Consider the following 14,300-nt stretch of genomic DNA (forward strand, 5'->3'; position numbering starts at 1 on the left):
TGTAGATGAAAATAATTACATATTAATAACGAAATACAAAAAAAAAAACATACAAACATACGATTATGATTCTGTCATAGAAGATGCTACTGATGTCTGATAAACGGAGCCCTTCATATATAGTTACACAATTATAGACATAACGTCTTTGAACTTGGAGAGGATAATCGTATGCACATTCTAGTTTTATAACGAGATACCAATTAGGGAATGTGGATCAGAGTTTACCCGTTACTCCATCCTTATATGGAGGACGGCACTGACATTGTATTTTATTATGCTTATCAGTAGCGAGATAGAATTAGATGATGCAATTTTATTATATGCTTTAAGGCTTTGAAATAATATAAGTGAATGGCAGCTTAGTTTTATTGTTCGACGTTTTGATACCGGGACAAATAAGGGAGTCCTTAATAATATGATAAATGTACAGGACAGTTTATCGCAAAATTAAATAGTTTCGACATAGATGACAACGCACGGGCGTTTAGTAAATATTATTCCACCAAATTCAAGTCATTGGTGCCTATCAGAAAATTCATAGCTATTTATAACAAACTGCTATAGATCCACAATTTGTAAAACTTTAAACCAAAAACAACTCATTATATACAATATTCGTAAAATGTTTAATTTTTCTGTCTTATAAATCTATAAGGTCCATGATTGCCTCAGGGCCCGGAGACTCTCTCCAATACCGCGATCACACGAACTATCTCTTCCCTATAAATTTATCTTCCAAGTCAATAATCTATATATTTGTTTTGTGACATTGTTCCATATTGGAGCTCAAAGGTCACTTCGGTCACACGAGTTCGTGACTTCGCCAATTTGTTTGGATCTAACGGAGACCCATCACAATAAAATAAATCCGTTTACTCCGTTAGATTGTCCGATTATTTTTGATTGACCAAAAAATTATTTACAGCCAACAGATTTTGAGCTTCGTTTCGGAGAAGGAAAACGTTATTCGTATGTACGAGTATCTTTTGAAGTAAATTGAAATTTTTATGTATCACTGCGCTATAGTATTAATGCTCTAAGCAACGTTGCTGGTTAACACCTTTTAAAAGTAAAAAATAATTCTATTGAGACTTATTATTCTATTAGCACAATATAGACTAAAGGAACAGGATTCAGACGACAATTGTGTTATAATAAATTATATACAATAACTTGCAATCGTTTTGTAATCACCGCTATCTAAATCTTAATACTTCCATAATTCAACGTATTTACCCGATATAAGTTGTTGTTCCAGCCTACCAAGGCCACACAAGTACAGCAAGGATTCTCAAACTCTCGCAATGCGCAAAATGCGACCTTCGTACCTCGTAATACAGACCAGATGAGATGCAAAAATAAATCGATAAAACCTGTATGTAAGTAAAGAGATCAGTGGAAAGCCGGTCCGGAGGCACAGGAAACGACTCTAATCAATCTCACGTTCCTTGCAAGCCATTATCACCTTAAAGTGATGGAGTTAAGATCTATAAATTTTAAGCGCCTTACTGATAACCGTAGTTGTAATGATATATGCGTGAAGGTACGTAGAAAAACATAGGGATTGATACTGTGTTTGGCAGATAAGGAGACTTGAATGGCCAAGATTTATACCAGTCTGTAACTTTATGCGAATACAGAACCTAAAGTCCATAGGTAATTTACTTGCCCGGTAATATGTTGAACTGTATTTTTTTTTTTTTAAGTCTAATCCATTGAACCCAAAAAAATAGAAACAAAATAATTAAGACAAACATTTTTAAAATTGCATTTTTGTCGTAGTTATTATATCTACTTCGTTGGGTTAAGTTTAAAGCCTATTTTTTATATAAATTAGGGTATAGACTCAAAATTATTTGTTTATTTGTTCTAGAATGAATTTAAATATTTAAACAAATACATATTGGACCTACCCGGTTCATAAATATAATAGATTTCCTTTGCTGATGGTTTCAATATCAAAGAGGAAAGCATCAAATGATCGTCGCTAATGACATGTCATTACTGTCAAATTAAAGATGACAGCGGTGGAAAGTGAAGCGGCACTCTTTACTTTACTTTCCATGATGAAAATCCGTACTATAAGATCATATATAAAGTGTGCATTGCTGTAATCAATTTACCGAAATGTTAAAATATATACAACATATGGCTTGCTATCAAATTATCTGATCAATGTTCTAAGCGATGTGATTTGTAACACAGTAGTCGTTATTTATATAAAATAATGAGAGGGCCTTGACAAAGGGACAGTCTCATTTATTTTAAACTTCGCAGTGCACTGAGGAATGTCGTTCTGTCATGGCATACTTAGAAACAGTCTGGGCTTACTGCAAACTAGGTGCAGTGTTACGTAAATCGCGTGACGCAGGGGTAGTAAAGAGGTCGTGCCTATAATATATCGTCGTGTATATAAAAAAATATACACGACTATATTATATGTGTGATGCAAAATGCATGAAATAAAAGCGAATCGTAGCCAATATAGTGCACACGAAGTGAATATGTTCTTATAAAAAAATTACGTTAATTAACTAATGCAATTTCAATAGAATAGTGGTGTTTCAAACGACTACAGCCTGGGTTTCTTAAAGAGAAGAGTAAATAAGTATTTGAAAGGCTGACAACATACAAGTGATACCTCTAGTATAGCAGTCTAGTTAACATCAGGCCCACTGTCTATTTGTTTTCCAATGACATGGTATAAAAAATATTGAGATTGCTTAAAAACTCAACAATTTTTTTTATACTCAATTTCCTTTCTTCCCTATTTTCCCTCCAATTTCCAACACGGGGGCTATTTACAGGTGTCTATTAGCAGTAGTGGTGAACAGCATCAGATAGACCATATTGTCATCATTCGACCTGTACGATGCAATGGAACTAAACGGATGGCATAAAGAAAATACAGACAAATTAACATTAACATGATCACAATAAAAAATGTGTGAAATTCTATCAAGCTCGTTAAGATACAAACGAAAGCCAATAAAAATCACTGATGACACCGAATTAGTCCAAAATAGGAAAGCGTAGGAACGGGGAAAGTGATCGAAAGCAAGTGAAATAATTCAATGCGATGACTAAGTAATATAAATGTAGCACATTTAATAATGTGTAGAATTTGATACACTGTTTTCGTTTCTGTGTGAAAATAAAGTGTATCATGCTATGATCGTTCGTGACCGCAATTGTGATCGGCTGTGCACAGAGTGAGTGCTTTTATTGTAAGCAAAGATATTGTTTCATCCGCTCTAGAAGGTATCAGAAATATATGCACTTCAGTTTATGATGATTGGCAACTTTTACAAGGAAAAATATTTTCCGGAGGACGTCGTAAAAGGCAATGCTATATCATTTTTGAATTTATATTCTAATTATAATTGATGTTATCAAAATAAGTGTATGCTTACAAACTAATTGTAAAGGTGAAGTACAGTTATATATATATATATATATATAAATTGTTATGTATTTTAGAGTAGCAGGATTTTGTTGAGAGTTGTTAATTTTTTTAACTTTTACTCATATCGTAATTACTCGTAGCGGAAGATGCATTATTGTATGGCAAATAACCTTTCTCTTGGCAATGAAAAAACTAAAGTCTGAGACTTTATGGTGTTCATCTACTATATCCGTGATTACACAAATTTACTTTATATATATTTCACACTCTTAAATGGAATCGACTGGTTTTTGTATTTCAACCGCAAACGCTAATTTGCGGAAATTTGAAAACTGAAATATCACCTTGAGATTTAATTTTTTTTATCCTGTCTCAATTGAATACGTGTCTGGGATTATTTAAGTATTCATTCCGAAAATTTATTTGTATATAAATATGTCTTAATTTTATTATTTAAAATATTTCAGTATTGCACGTACAGTAAGTAACGTTGACGGATGTGAACAATTTTTTCCTATCCGTGACACAAAAAATCCGTTACTCGCATATACAACTGACAGTGACAAATATCCAAAATTGGTTTCGATTTTATAACCATCCATTAAGATCAAAGGCCGGGAAATGTATAATGCGGTTTCCTGCTTGTTACAGCCAGCGTCTGTTATAATTGAAAGGAATTATCGCTGGAAGCATTTTCTGTTACAGAAACATATTAAAACTCCTTTGACAATTATGGACGCGATCAAAAGAAGCAAAGTCGACTTATAGGTCTATCGGATTGAAATAACTTTATTAACCTTACTTTTGTAGCTTCAAATTTTATTATCTTCTGTATACTTTACTTTTATATTAGGTTAAAACATCATAAATGTCATTGTTACTGTTTTGACACACACGTATACGGCGCTAAAGTTTTATTTTGTTTGAATGTATTCAGTGTTGCTATATATAAATACATTATGTCACATCAGAAAACACTGTCGATATTATTATGAAAAAAAAAATGTATTATAATATATTAAAACGAGGAAATATTTTTTCGATGGCTTAGAGAATGGATTTTATTTCAATATTTTAAAAGTATATAATAATTTTACACCCTATAATCAATAAACATGCTCTCAATTTAAACATATAAATGCAATATTATACAAATAGAAACATTTTTTGTTAATAATTTTATCTACTTTCAAAGATGTTACAAAACAAAACATTTTTAATATATATGTAACTCAAAATTAGTGGATAAAATTTTATTATATATATAAAAGCATATTCAATTTGTTATTTTTAAAATACAAATGCCAAAAAAAATAATCTTTATCATATATAAAGTAAAATTAAGCTTCGATAGTATAAAACACATGATTAATGGTTTGGTAGAAATTGTTCCAACTCATTTCTCTACCAGTAAAAGGATATTTCAAGGCGAGTTTTTTATTTTGAATGGACGTTGATAGATGCTCTGATAGCAGGAACAACAAAAAAATAAGCAATGTGTACCAACAGCTCGCACTAGATAGTTGTGCCTCTTTCAGCACGTAGTAACAGGAACGGTTTAAAAAATGTATTTAGTAAGATATAGCTAAATCTCATTAATATAGATTACTTGATAATCATTTTGCATTTAAATACAATAAAACTGTAAAATCAAAACATCTCTCTTATAATTAATTTAACTATTTTTTCTCAGAAGGAATCGAAGTCTATTCTATAATAAAAACTAAAAGCGTAAGGATTCCAATTATAAATGTATGGGGCTATATCTTAATCCCCTCTTGGCGTTCTGTATTTATCGCGGATATAAAGACCGACGGATAGCTAATATTTATTATAGACTATCCAATATTAATAATAATTAATAGTTTATGCTACAGTACTTGGACATATTGAATATACAGAGTTTATAACCTTATACGTAAGATATATCCTTTAAATAGAACAGTATTAAATGATGTTATTTTTAATTAAACGGATGCGGCTGGCTCGTTAGGAAGTGGGTCAGCGGTGGTATGCGATGCAAAGTGCATGTTTCTCAAAACGAAACATGTGGTCGGCTTATCTCTTATCAGCAGCAAGACATCTCTCAATTAATGTTCTATAGACACTTCTGATTATGTCGAAGTTTAAATATAGATCACATCTGGATCTTTGTTTTTAAAAACTAGTTTTTGTCTACCACTTCGTCTGCATGGACCTTGGAATTATACTTAAAGAAAAATGTATAATGTATGTTAAACAATAGATATGTTAAGTTACCGCAGCGACATCCATAGTCTGGGCCACATGACTTCATGCACAATACACATGTTATGCTGAGTTCCCGCTTGAGCTATACGTAATTTTGGTATCAATTCTAGCTTCTTTTATACTGACGTCCAACCAACATCACTGTTTATTTCAGTCCAATCGGTTAGGTAAGTTCTTTATCTCAGGGAAGCAACAAGCTTTCATTCATACTTCGACACAAAATCTCGTATTTATAAATAGGATGTAATAGATAGGTATTCTTTGGTATTTAAATATGCTTCATGTAGGTATTACTAATTCATTAATTTATTCGGTATTTAACAAAAATGAAAAGATATCTTAATATATTTAGTCCAAGTTCGTACACTTCGTACGAAGCGTTGATAGTTATGAATTTTTTCACTTTATAGTACGTAAGTAATTGAATGAAAAAAGGTGATACTTATATGCAGAGGTACAGTATTAACGAATTATCAAGTATCGATGGTAAGAATTTTCATTATCTGTACTTGGCATTATGAAACGAAGCATATTTACACCGTAACAACCATACATAATATGAAGTAATGTTTGTATGTGAAAATAATTGAAATCAAATGCTAATTACACGAACCTCATTTAAAACGCAGAATAATAACAATAGAAGGACAGATAAAAAGAAATTGGTGCAAACAAAACCATTGCAATGCCGCCATTTTATTCAGCTACACGAGGCGAGTCGTTACTAAGCGGGTACGAAACAAACGGATATAAACATTCATATATTTATAAATATTGTTATTGATTGAGCGCAGTGAGTTCGCATATGCTGCATGCTAAGCCTGACGGATACATTGCATTAGAAAAGCAATCGAACGGTATTGATAAAGTGTAAATGTATTTTTGTTTTGTAAAAAGCACTTAGCTGCACTGTGATCGAAGCTCTGGATGCTTATTTTTTATAATATGAAATATCAACGCCCTTAAATAATTGATATTTAATTATACCAAATTATTATTTTAAGACTAAATATTTTATTTCATTGATTACCATTTATCTGTAATTGCATTTGCTTAGAACGTTATATAAAAATTGCAATTAAAATTAATTTTAAATAGATTTTTATTAATTATTTCTCCTATGTTATATTTGCTCAAATCTCCTATTTCTTTAAAGCATAACAGCAACGCCGATGGTAATGTATCAATAATAACTATATAGTTTTTTTAGTATCGGACCGATATTCAACAGGAATGTAGCGGTGATTCCATGTTTAATGTTTATTTTGAGTGTATCCAAGAGCAGGGTTGTAACTGCGGTAAATTTAGTACGGGTTCTTCACCTTAAGTCTTCCTTATGTGTTTTAAATGAAGGTCGCCTTTGAGTGCTGTTGCTTTCTGACCCAAACATTTCGTTATAACAATTAAAAAAATAAAATTATTTCGTAATACTTCGAACGTAAGAAATATTCGCGTAAAATAGTCTAAATCATTATCAAGTTAGAATTAATGATACGGTTAACGTCGGCGATCGCAATACGATTCGTTTTTATAGGTAACAATTAATTTTAAACGCAATGTTAATTTTAAATATCCTTATGATAGTTATAACTTGCTGGTTTATTCCGATTACATTCATAATATATTCTTATAATGTATAATTTTATTGTATATGAATTTATTTCACTATTTATATTATATTAAACTTTTATATTAATAACAAGATTATTAGAATTATTATACAATGGAATATAGATTTCTTATAAATAAAATATTTATTTACATCACTGAATAACTAACTGATGTTCAGTTTTATTTAACTTGTACGTGGTGAAGTTTAATACTACAGAACAAGCAGACAAATATTTTATGAATATCCAAAAGCACTACACGCTGCAGCTTTCAAGTTATTCTTGAGATCGGAATGTCAACAATGTAAAGTCCTCCCAAACCGATCAAAACACTCCACGAGAGCGCTCTTTAACAAAACACTGAAAGGGTTCGGAGTAAAATGCATCAGACGCGTTATTTATTGATGAAGAAACTAATAAAACACTCTCCGAGTCTGTCGCGATTGTGAAAAAAGTGCAAAAAATGTACTGAAATGTAGTAAAATGTTTCAGGACGCGAAAGAATGCTGAAATCAGATTGTACTTATTAAAATTTGATTAATTGTGATCAGTTGTTCGTCATTTTGCATTGTCGTGACGGTAACGGTTTGTGCCAAGTGGTGCGTTATAAACATATCGTTAGAGATCTTATGTTTCTCGTTACAGTCAAAGGTGAGCTAAATGGCACGTGTGACATTCCAGTTTATTTCTGTAAAGTGTAACGGAACTCGGGAAGGTATTTTAATGGAGAAAGACGGATTCCGCGCCAGTGACTGGGGCAAAGCTGTTATTTATGTTTGAAAACGAGCATTAAATTAGCGATGTTCGGATATAACAAACGAATTCTTAGATGAATCGAAAATACAGTTGTCGTGAATCAGCATTACGCGAGGGCGATCGACTGCTGGCGTATAATATTGCTTTGTGCGGATTGTTTGTTTGAAAAGCTGTTCACGCAGGGATATTCTTGATGTAGCATCGACCGTTAATGACTAAGCTTTTACAGGCATAAATTATTATGTGTAAAACTTAGGGTCCTTTGTATTTACGTAGGATTGTGATTTCACGGATGTGGATTGTATTATTGTAAGTGTTGGAATGTTTCGTTTGTAACGAGATGGGTTTTAACAATATTTTAAAATAGTACTAATGGAAATGTCGAATACATTGTTCGTAATATCTCTACCGTTGTGAATGATGTCCTTGTTACTATGAAAAATATTCTTCTGACTCGAACTCTTCCTGTTCGGTTTGGTATAAAGAATAAGATATATTGTGTGCTTCATACAAAAATTTAAGTAATGTTTTTTACTTTTCCTATTCCTCTAACAAATCGGTTGTAACAAACCAATAATTAGCTGTGTGGTAACATTTAATTAGTCGGAACTCTACTACAATCAGTGTGATTATAATTTTCAGGATGTTCACTGAAAAAAGGGCTTAATACCATTATATAATCGAGACAGTTTTTGCTTAAATAGATTACAATATAGCGTATAATATAAATTAAAACTAAACAAAACAGTAAATCACAATTGTTAGGTTGAACAGTGATTTATAGAGACGTGTTAAGATATGTTTGTGAGTCACTTGCTCAAGATTATCCCATGACGAACCACTTGATTTCAATTGTGCTTGAACATAGTGGGTGCTCCATAATTAAAATGTGTTAATTTATATTTCAGGGTGATTCCGATATCTCTTTTATATATGTTAACTCTATTTATGATGTACTGAAACAAAATATTTAATTAAAAATTAAGTTTCTTATTCGAGTTTTAGATTTCAAACCATGACTATCGTAACCTGAAAATAATACATTTTTATTAAGAAGTTAAATTTAATATTACATATATGTCGCTAACAATCTAAAAATGTTTAATGAAATTTTTGTCTTCACTAGATTTTGCTTGTGCAATTAAACTTTCGTATCGGTACTTTAATTTTTTTAACATATATTCATAAAGAATGCCCATGTTTTTTAAATTCTACCCCAAGTACAATATATCATTTATTTTATTTCAGTACCTTTTTTGTGATACACATAAGCAATTAGGATACACTGACACAAAATCTTCCTCATAGGAAAATGAATCAAGTCATTATTTAAGACAATATTTCAGGGAACCCAAACGACAAAGTTCTATACGGTAGACCCAACAAGCGCCGCAGCGCTTCGTTCCCTGCGCCCCGCTCCCTCGACCGGCGCCACTCCCTTCGGATCTTCGGTTCATCCAGCAAGTACTTGCAGCGATGCGCTTCCACACGTAGTTTGCACCACAAGCACAATACGACAGATAGCTCGTCATCCACCGACTACCCACCCAGTGTAGAATCTGCGTCGCCTAGTAAGTGCTTCTTATATAGATATTATTTTGCTCCATTTTACGTCGCTGACTTTTAACAGTTTCGATTAAGAAACAAAATGCTTTATTTTAAATTGCATTTTTGCGCTTTTTTCCACGTTACAGGAAACATCAACGTTGGAAAATATATTTATATTACCCGCAAAATTTATTTAGCTGTATGGTAGTGCGTTCACAAACATATGTTTCCCTTAAGCTCTTACATATTTCCCTTCGGCAAAGTAGGTCAGAATACGATAACACTTGTGGACATTAATTAAATCATAATCGTTATTATTACAGAGAAAGTGTCGTTGCTCTCCCGCTTATTCAGACGAAGCGGCCGCAGCAAGCAGACCCGCGCGATGAGCACCTTCTCTGCGCAGTTCCCGCCCACTGAGTGGTTCAACTCCAAGGCGGTGCATCTACACTGTGTCGCGACACAAACTGACTCTAAGGTATTATTTACTAGAGTTACTATTGAGCTTGTTCATTACTCATTTCTTCGAAATCACTTTAAAGAAATAATTTTTCTTTACAGGAGTCCCTGCAGAGCCAAACATCAATCGTTTCATCGTATTATGACGGTTCAGAAATCAGCAACCGATCGTCGACATTACCACGACGACACAAGAGACATCTTTCAACCGAATCAGGTCTAGCGACGTCCATGCAATACGACCACTCGCCCGTGAGGCAGTCGAGCCCTAGTTCAGGCAGTCTCCCGAGGTCAACACTGAGTAGAAGTTCCACGAACAAAACTATATTGGACCATTTTGGATCACCTCAACGAAACAGCGAACCAAAATTAAGAGACAGTCCAAATGGAAGTTTACGGCGTGTGGATTATTCAGATAACTTAATGTCTACTAGTGGGCCTTCAAGCTTAGAGAGCAACACCCATAGAACACCGCGTAAAGATTATAGAAATGGACAATCGGATCTAAATTCACCTATGAAAAGAGGTTATCACACGAGCGGTAGCAGTGGTCATTCAAGCTTAGAATCACATATATCAGATCGCACTTTGAAACCTTCACCTAGTCATACTAACGGGAACGCTGGCCTTAGCAGAGCACAATCACTAGTTAAAGTCCAAAGCCTTCAAAGTTCACCTAAAAGTCTACACAAGTGTAGAACTAAACCACCAATTGTTGGAGGTGAAACGGTTAAAAACGGTAAGAGCACATCCCCGAGAACTTCACCAAAAAATTGTCCAAATACTCCCAAAAAAACCGCTACTCCTTTGCATAACAAAACTCTTGGATCCAAAGTCGAGAACCCCGCTACCGCAATGCTTGCTAGTTCTAACTCAAATAACTCCATCACACTGAAAGTAACGACAAACACATTGTCACAAAATGGCGGAACTAACACCAAAGTCTATGTTCAAAATTCACCTGTTCGTTCTGTAATTACTTTTGAAAACGGTAAAATTACTGAGACTAGTAACGGCAGCAACATATATATAATTAATGATGACAGACAAGTCGTGTCCGTCTCCCAAAATGGAGTGTCTAACCAAACGACAAAAAATCCGACAGAAACATCTTTTGATGTATGCGTTGAAAAGAAGAAACAGTTGTACCAAGAACCAGATAAAGAAAAAGTACAAGAAAATAAATTCAACAAAAATTCAATCAACGACACGCGAATGAATAACAACAGAAAATTATCTTTACAGATAGGAGGTGTTGCGAACAATAACAGTTTCATTTACAAAAATCAGTTAAACAATACAAATGACGTAGCCTCAAATCCTTCTTCGCCAGCAATCCATAACAACATTCATAATATAGAAGCGAGCGCTACCAGCAATCCTTCCACGCCAACTAAGACCTATGACAATGTCATTGGATCATTAGGCAATCTAAGATATCAAAAGAATTCTTTAACAACAACGCACGGAGGAATACATGCGAATTTAAACACAAATACCGACCTTAAAAGCGTTGACTTGCTAAAAAAAGCAGCAGCTTTGCAAATGTTGAATGGGCTTCCAAATATTCATAATAGAATGAGCTCGGAATCTATAGCTAATCTATTATCGAAAGGCATCGATCAGAAACCGACAGTTCTGGGTTCAGAACCCAACCTGGCACTAAAAAACCAAGAAGTAAATAAAGATATAAACATTTCATCTGAAAAGATTCACAGCTTAGAAAACAAACAGAAGCGATACAGCCTAAGTCAAGATGGCAAGAAGGAACACCAAGATTTTTATAACTTTCCAAGCCTAAGCGACTTGAGCTTTAATTTTACTAGTTTAGCTGCACAAAAGATTTTGAAGGGGGTCAGTATAAATAGCGTAGATACGTTGGTAGAACTGAACATGGCCGCCAACAATACAGAGAAGCAAAACAATCGCGATGTAGCTGCAGTATGCACGGACTTCGGCCTTGTATAGTATATGTATTGTTTATTTTGTTTTTAATGTACAATAGTAGACTTAATAAATACGCAATACGCTAGGTAAAACTTATTCGTAACAACTTCATAACATACCTTAGATATGCACTATGTATTAAGTTGGAACTTTGTACTCATGTTTTGTACTCTCAACTTATTAATTAATTCTTCAAATGTATTTAACGTACTTGAATTTATCTTTACTAACTGTACGCTATCAATTTCTGCTAATGTAGTATTATTTAATTCAGTATTCTTATTCAATTTTTCGAAAAAAAAAAAAAACATGTTCTAGTATTGGCAAAGACTTAACTTGCTTTAAAAGTAATGACAATAAATTACTTGTGAATCAAGTGGCCTAAAACAACCTTCCATGATGTAATTTAGTGCCTATATATTGTATCTCCACTAGTAGAAACTTGTAGCCCTAAATTTTAAACCTTAAGCACCTATCTGTTCACTTATAGACCTTTACCTTTCCAAAATCAGCACTTCTGTTGTGCCATCAAATTTTCCAGTGAAGAGGTTGAGTACAAACTAGAATACATCCATTAAAACAGATTCCATCCAAAGATGGGAAGTATAGGGATGTTATATTTAATGTATGTCATTTGTAAGTGCCATAAATAAACTGTAATGTAATGAGAATTGGACAGTCGGTTTGATATTGGAAGATTGGTGACCATTATTTTTATTTGAATGCTGCACTTAAAGTGTAGTTGAAATAAAGGGTAATATTTATTCATTAGGAAATATAATCGGAAGTCAATGCATACTAGTTTTAAGTTGTTCAGTAACGCCATTTGTATAAAAGTGTATTAACAATATAAGTTGATGCTTTACCACATTTGTTTCATTTTTATTTAAACCGTTATAGACATAAACAAACAAGATATGTAAAAACGCAAGTTGTATAAAATAAAAAACTTTATTAAATGCATTTTAAGTAATAGTATGGACAATCGCTAAGAGCAGGCGATTGTACTGTGTTCCATCACATCATTAACTTGAGAGGGTTCTGTCTCTGTTTGGCCTTTTATTGAGTTGAGCCACTCATCGGTCGGATTTATTTTCTTCACTTCACTGTCTTCGGATTCAGATTTGTCATCCTCTGCATTATTATCAGCTATTAAATCATCCTTTAATTCGGAATCATTTTCCGTTGAGTTTTTTGATGAAGTAGTACTTGTTGTTATTTCAGGTTCTACATCTCTGAATTTTTTGGCTACGTCGCTACTATGTACATTTACATAACACACACAATCCTCTGTCTCGGTAATCTGTTTGATGGCTGCCTCCTCAATTGCTTCTAGTTGTTTGATATCTTCTTCTTTAGTCATCTCTTCAATAGTTTTATATGAATACATATGATCATCGTTTGGACTCACATAATCCTCGAGTAAAAATGTATTGCTATCAAAATTAAGTCTTTCAAAATCTATAACACCATAGTTGGCTATATATTGTAATAAACTGGACTCGTTGCTAAAACATATTTGTACATTCTGAACACAGTTTCTCTCCAAGTCTTTGTTGTCTTGACATTGTTTCCTAATAACATCAAGCTGGCGTAAAGTCTTCAGTTCTCTAGCTTTAAGACTGGCATAAATGCGAGCAAAAGATTGTTTTACCGTCGTTTTCAACTGAAACACAGCAAAGAAATTCATGACGATTTAATTGATATAAAACATTTTGTAATAAAGTGAATACTTACATTTTCTATATTTTGTTCTATATCGTCAGTATCGCTCGCCATATTTGTTTATTTACCATATTTTTTTAAAAAGAGCTGTCATAAATTTTAAGCACTGAATACCAGTTTATGTAGTCGTTTAGAAGTCTTTGTTGGGTAAGTTGGTATTTTTTATTTCTAACAGCAAGGCCGTAAAAAATGTCTATTTATTGTAATAAGCAATAAATCTAAAAATAATGAAATAGTAATTAATTATTTTATATTTTTAGAAAAATATATATATTTTTTTAACAAGCATAATATTTTTAAGAAGAATTATATGCGTTAAAAATATATGACGAAAACTATTTTCATTCTTCATTTATAATTTTAACAATATTTTTCAGCCAGTCATCAGTCAAAGAATAATTTACAATTTATTTCGTTAAGAAAATAAAATCTTGACAATTTACAAATTTTATAAAATTATATTTTTTTATGTATTAAGTAACTTAAATGGTACGAGGAAATTTAAAATCACATATGCCTACACAAGTGTTGCAAAAATGGTAATTATAATTTCAATGAATTAAATTGAAATAATAAATAAAAAATGAAATTTATAG

At 32.7% G+C, this 14,300-nt stretch overlaps 2 protein-coding genes across 3 annotated transcripts in view; one reads left to right on the forward strand and one right to left on the reverse strand.

Moving 5' to 3' along the window:
• LOC116765578 (M-phase inducer phosphatase) overlaps positions 1 to 12,844 on the forward strand; it is an 84,989-nt gene extending 72,145 nt beyond the window's left edge. For both annotated transcript variants that reach the window (XM_032655093.2, XM_032655094.2), the window contains exons 7-9: positions 9,372 to 9,596; positions 9,897 to 10,051; positions 10,135 to 12,844. In XM_032655093.2, coding sequence (XP_032510984.2) covers positions 9,372 to 9,596; positions 9,897 to 10,051; positions 10,135 to 12,000 — 2,246 coding nt within the window. In that variant the 3' untranslated portion in view covers positions 12,001 to 12,844. The remainder of the gene's footprint in view (positions 1 to 9,371; positions 9,597 to 9,896; positions 10,052 to 10,134) is intronic.
• Positions 12,845 to 12,911: 67 nt separating this feature from the next.
• Positions 12,912 to 13,833, reverse strand: LOC116765579 (uncharacterized). The gene is made up of 2 exons (XM_032655095.2): positions 13,717 to 13,833; positions 12,912 to 13,645 (listed from the first exon to the last, which is right to left on the reverse strand). The coding sequence occupies exons 1-2, from the start codon at positions 13,756 to 13,758 to the stop codon at positions 12,968 to 12,970; spliced, it is 720 nt and encodes a 239-aa protein (XP_032510986.2). The 5' UTR covers positions 13,759 to 13,833; the 3' UTR covers positions 12,912 to 12,967.
• Between the last annotated feature and the right edge of the window lie 467 nt (positions 13,834 to 14,300).

The sequence above is a fragment of the Danaus plexippus genome, chromosome 11 (assembly GCF_018135715.1).
Source record: "Danaus plexippus chromosome 11, MEX_DaPlex, whole genome shotgun sequence".
In the NCBI taxonomy this organism is placed as follows: Eukaryota; Metazoa; Arthropoda; class Insecta; order Lepidoptera; family Nymphalidae; genus Danaus; species Danaus plexippus.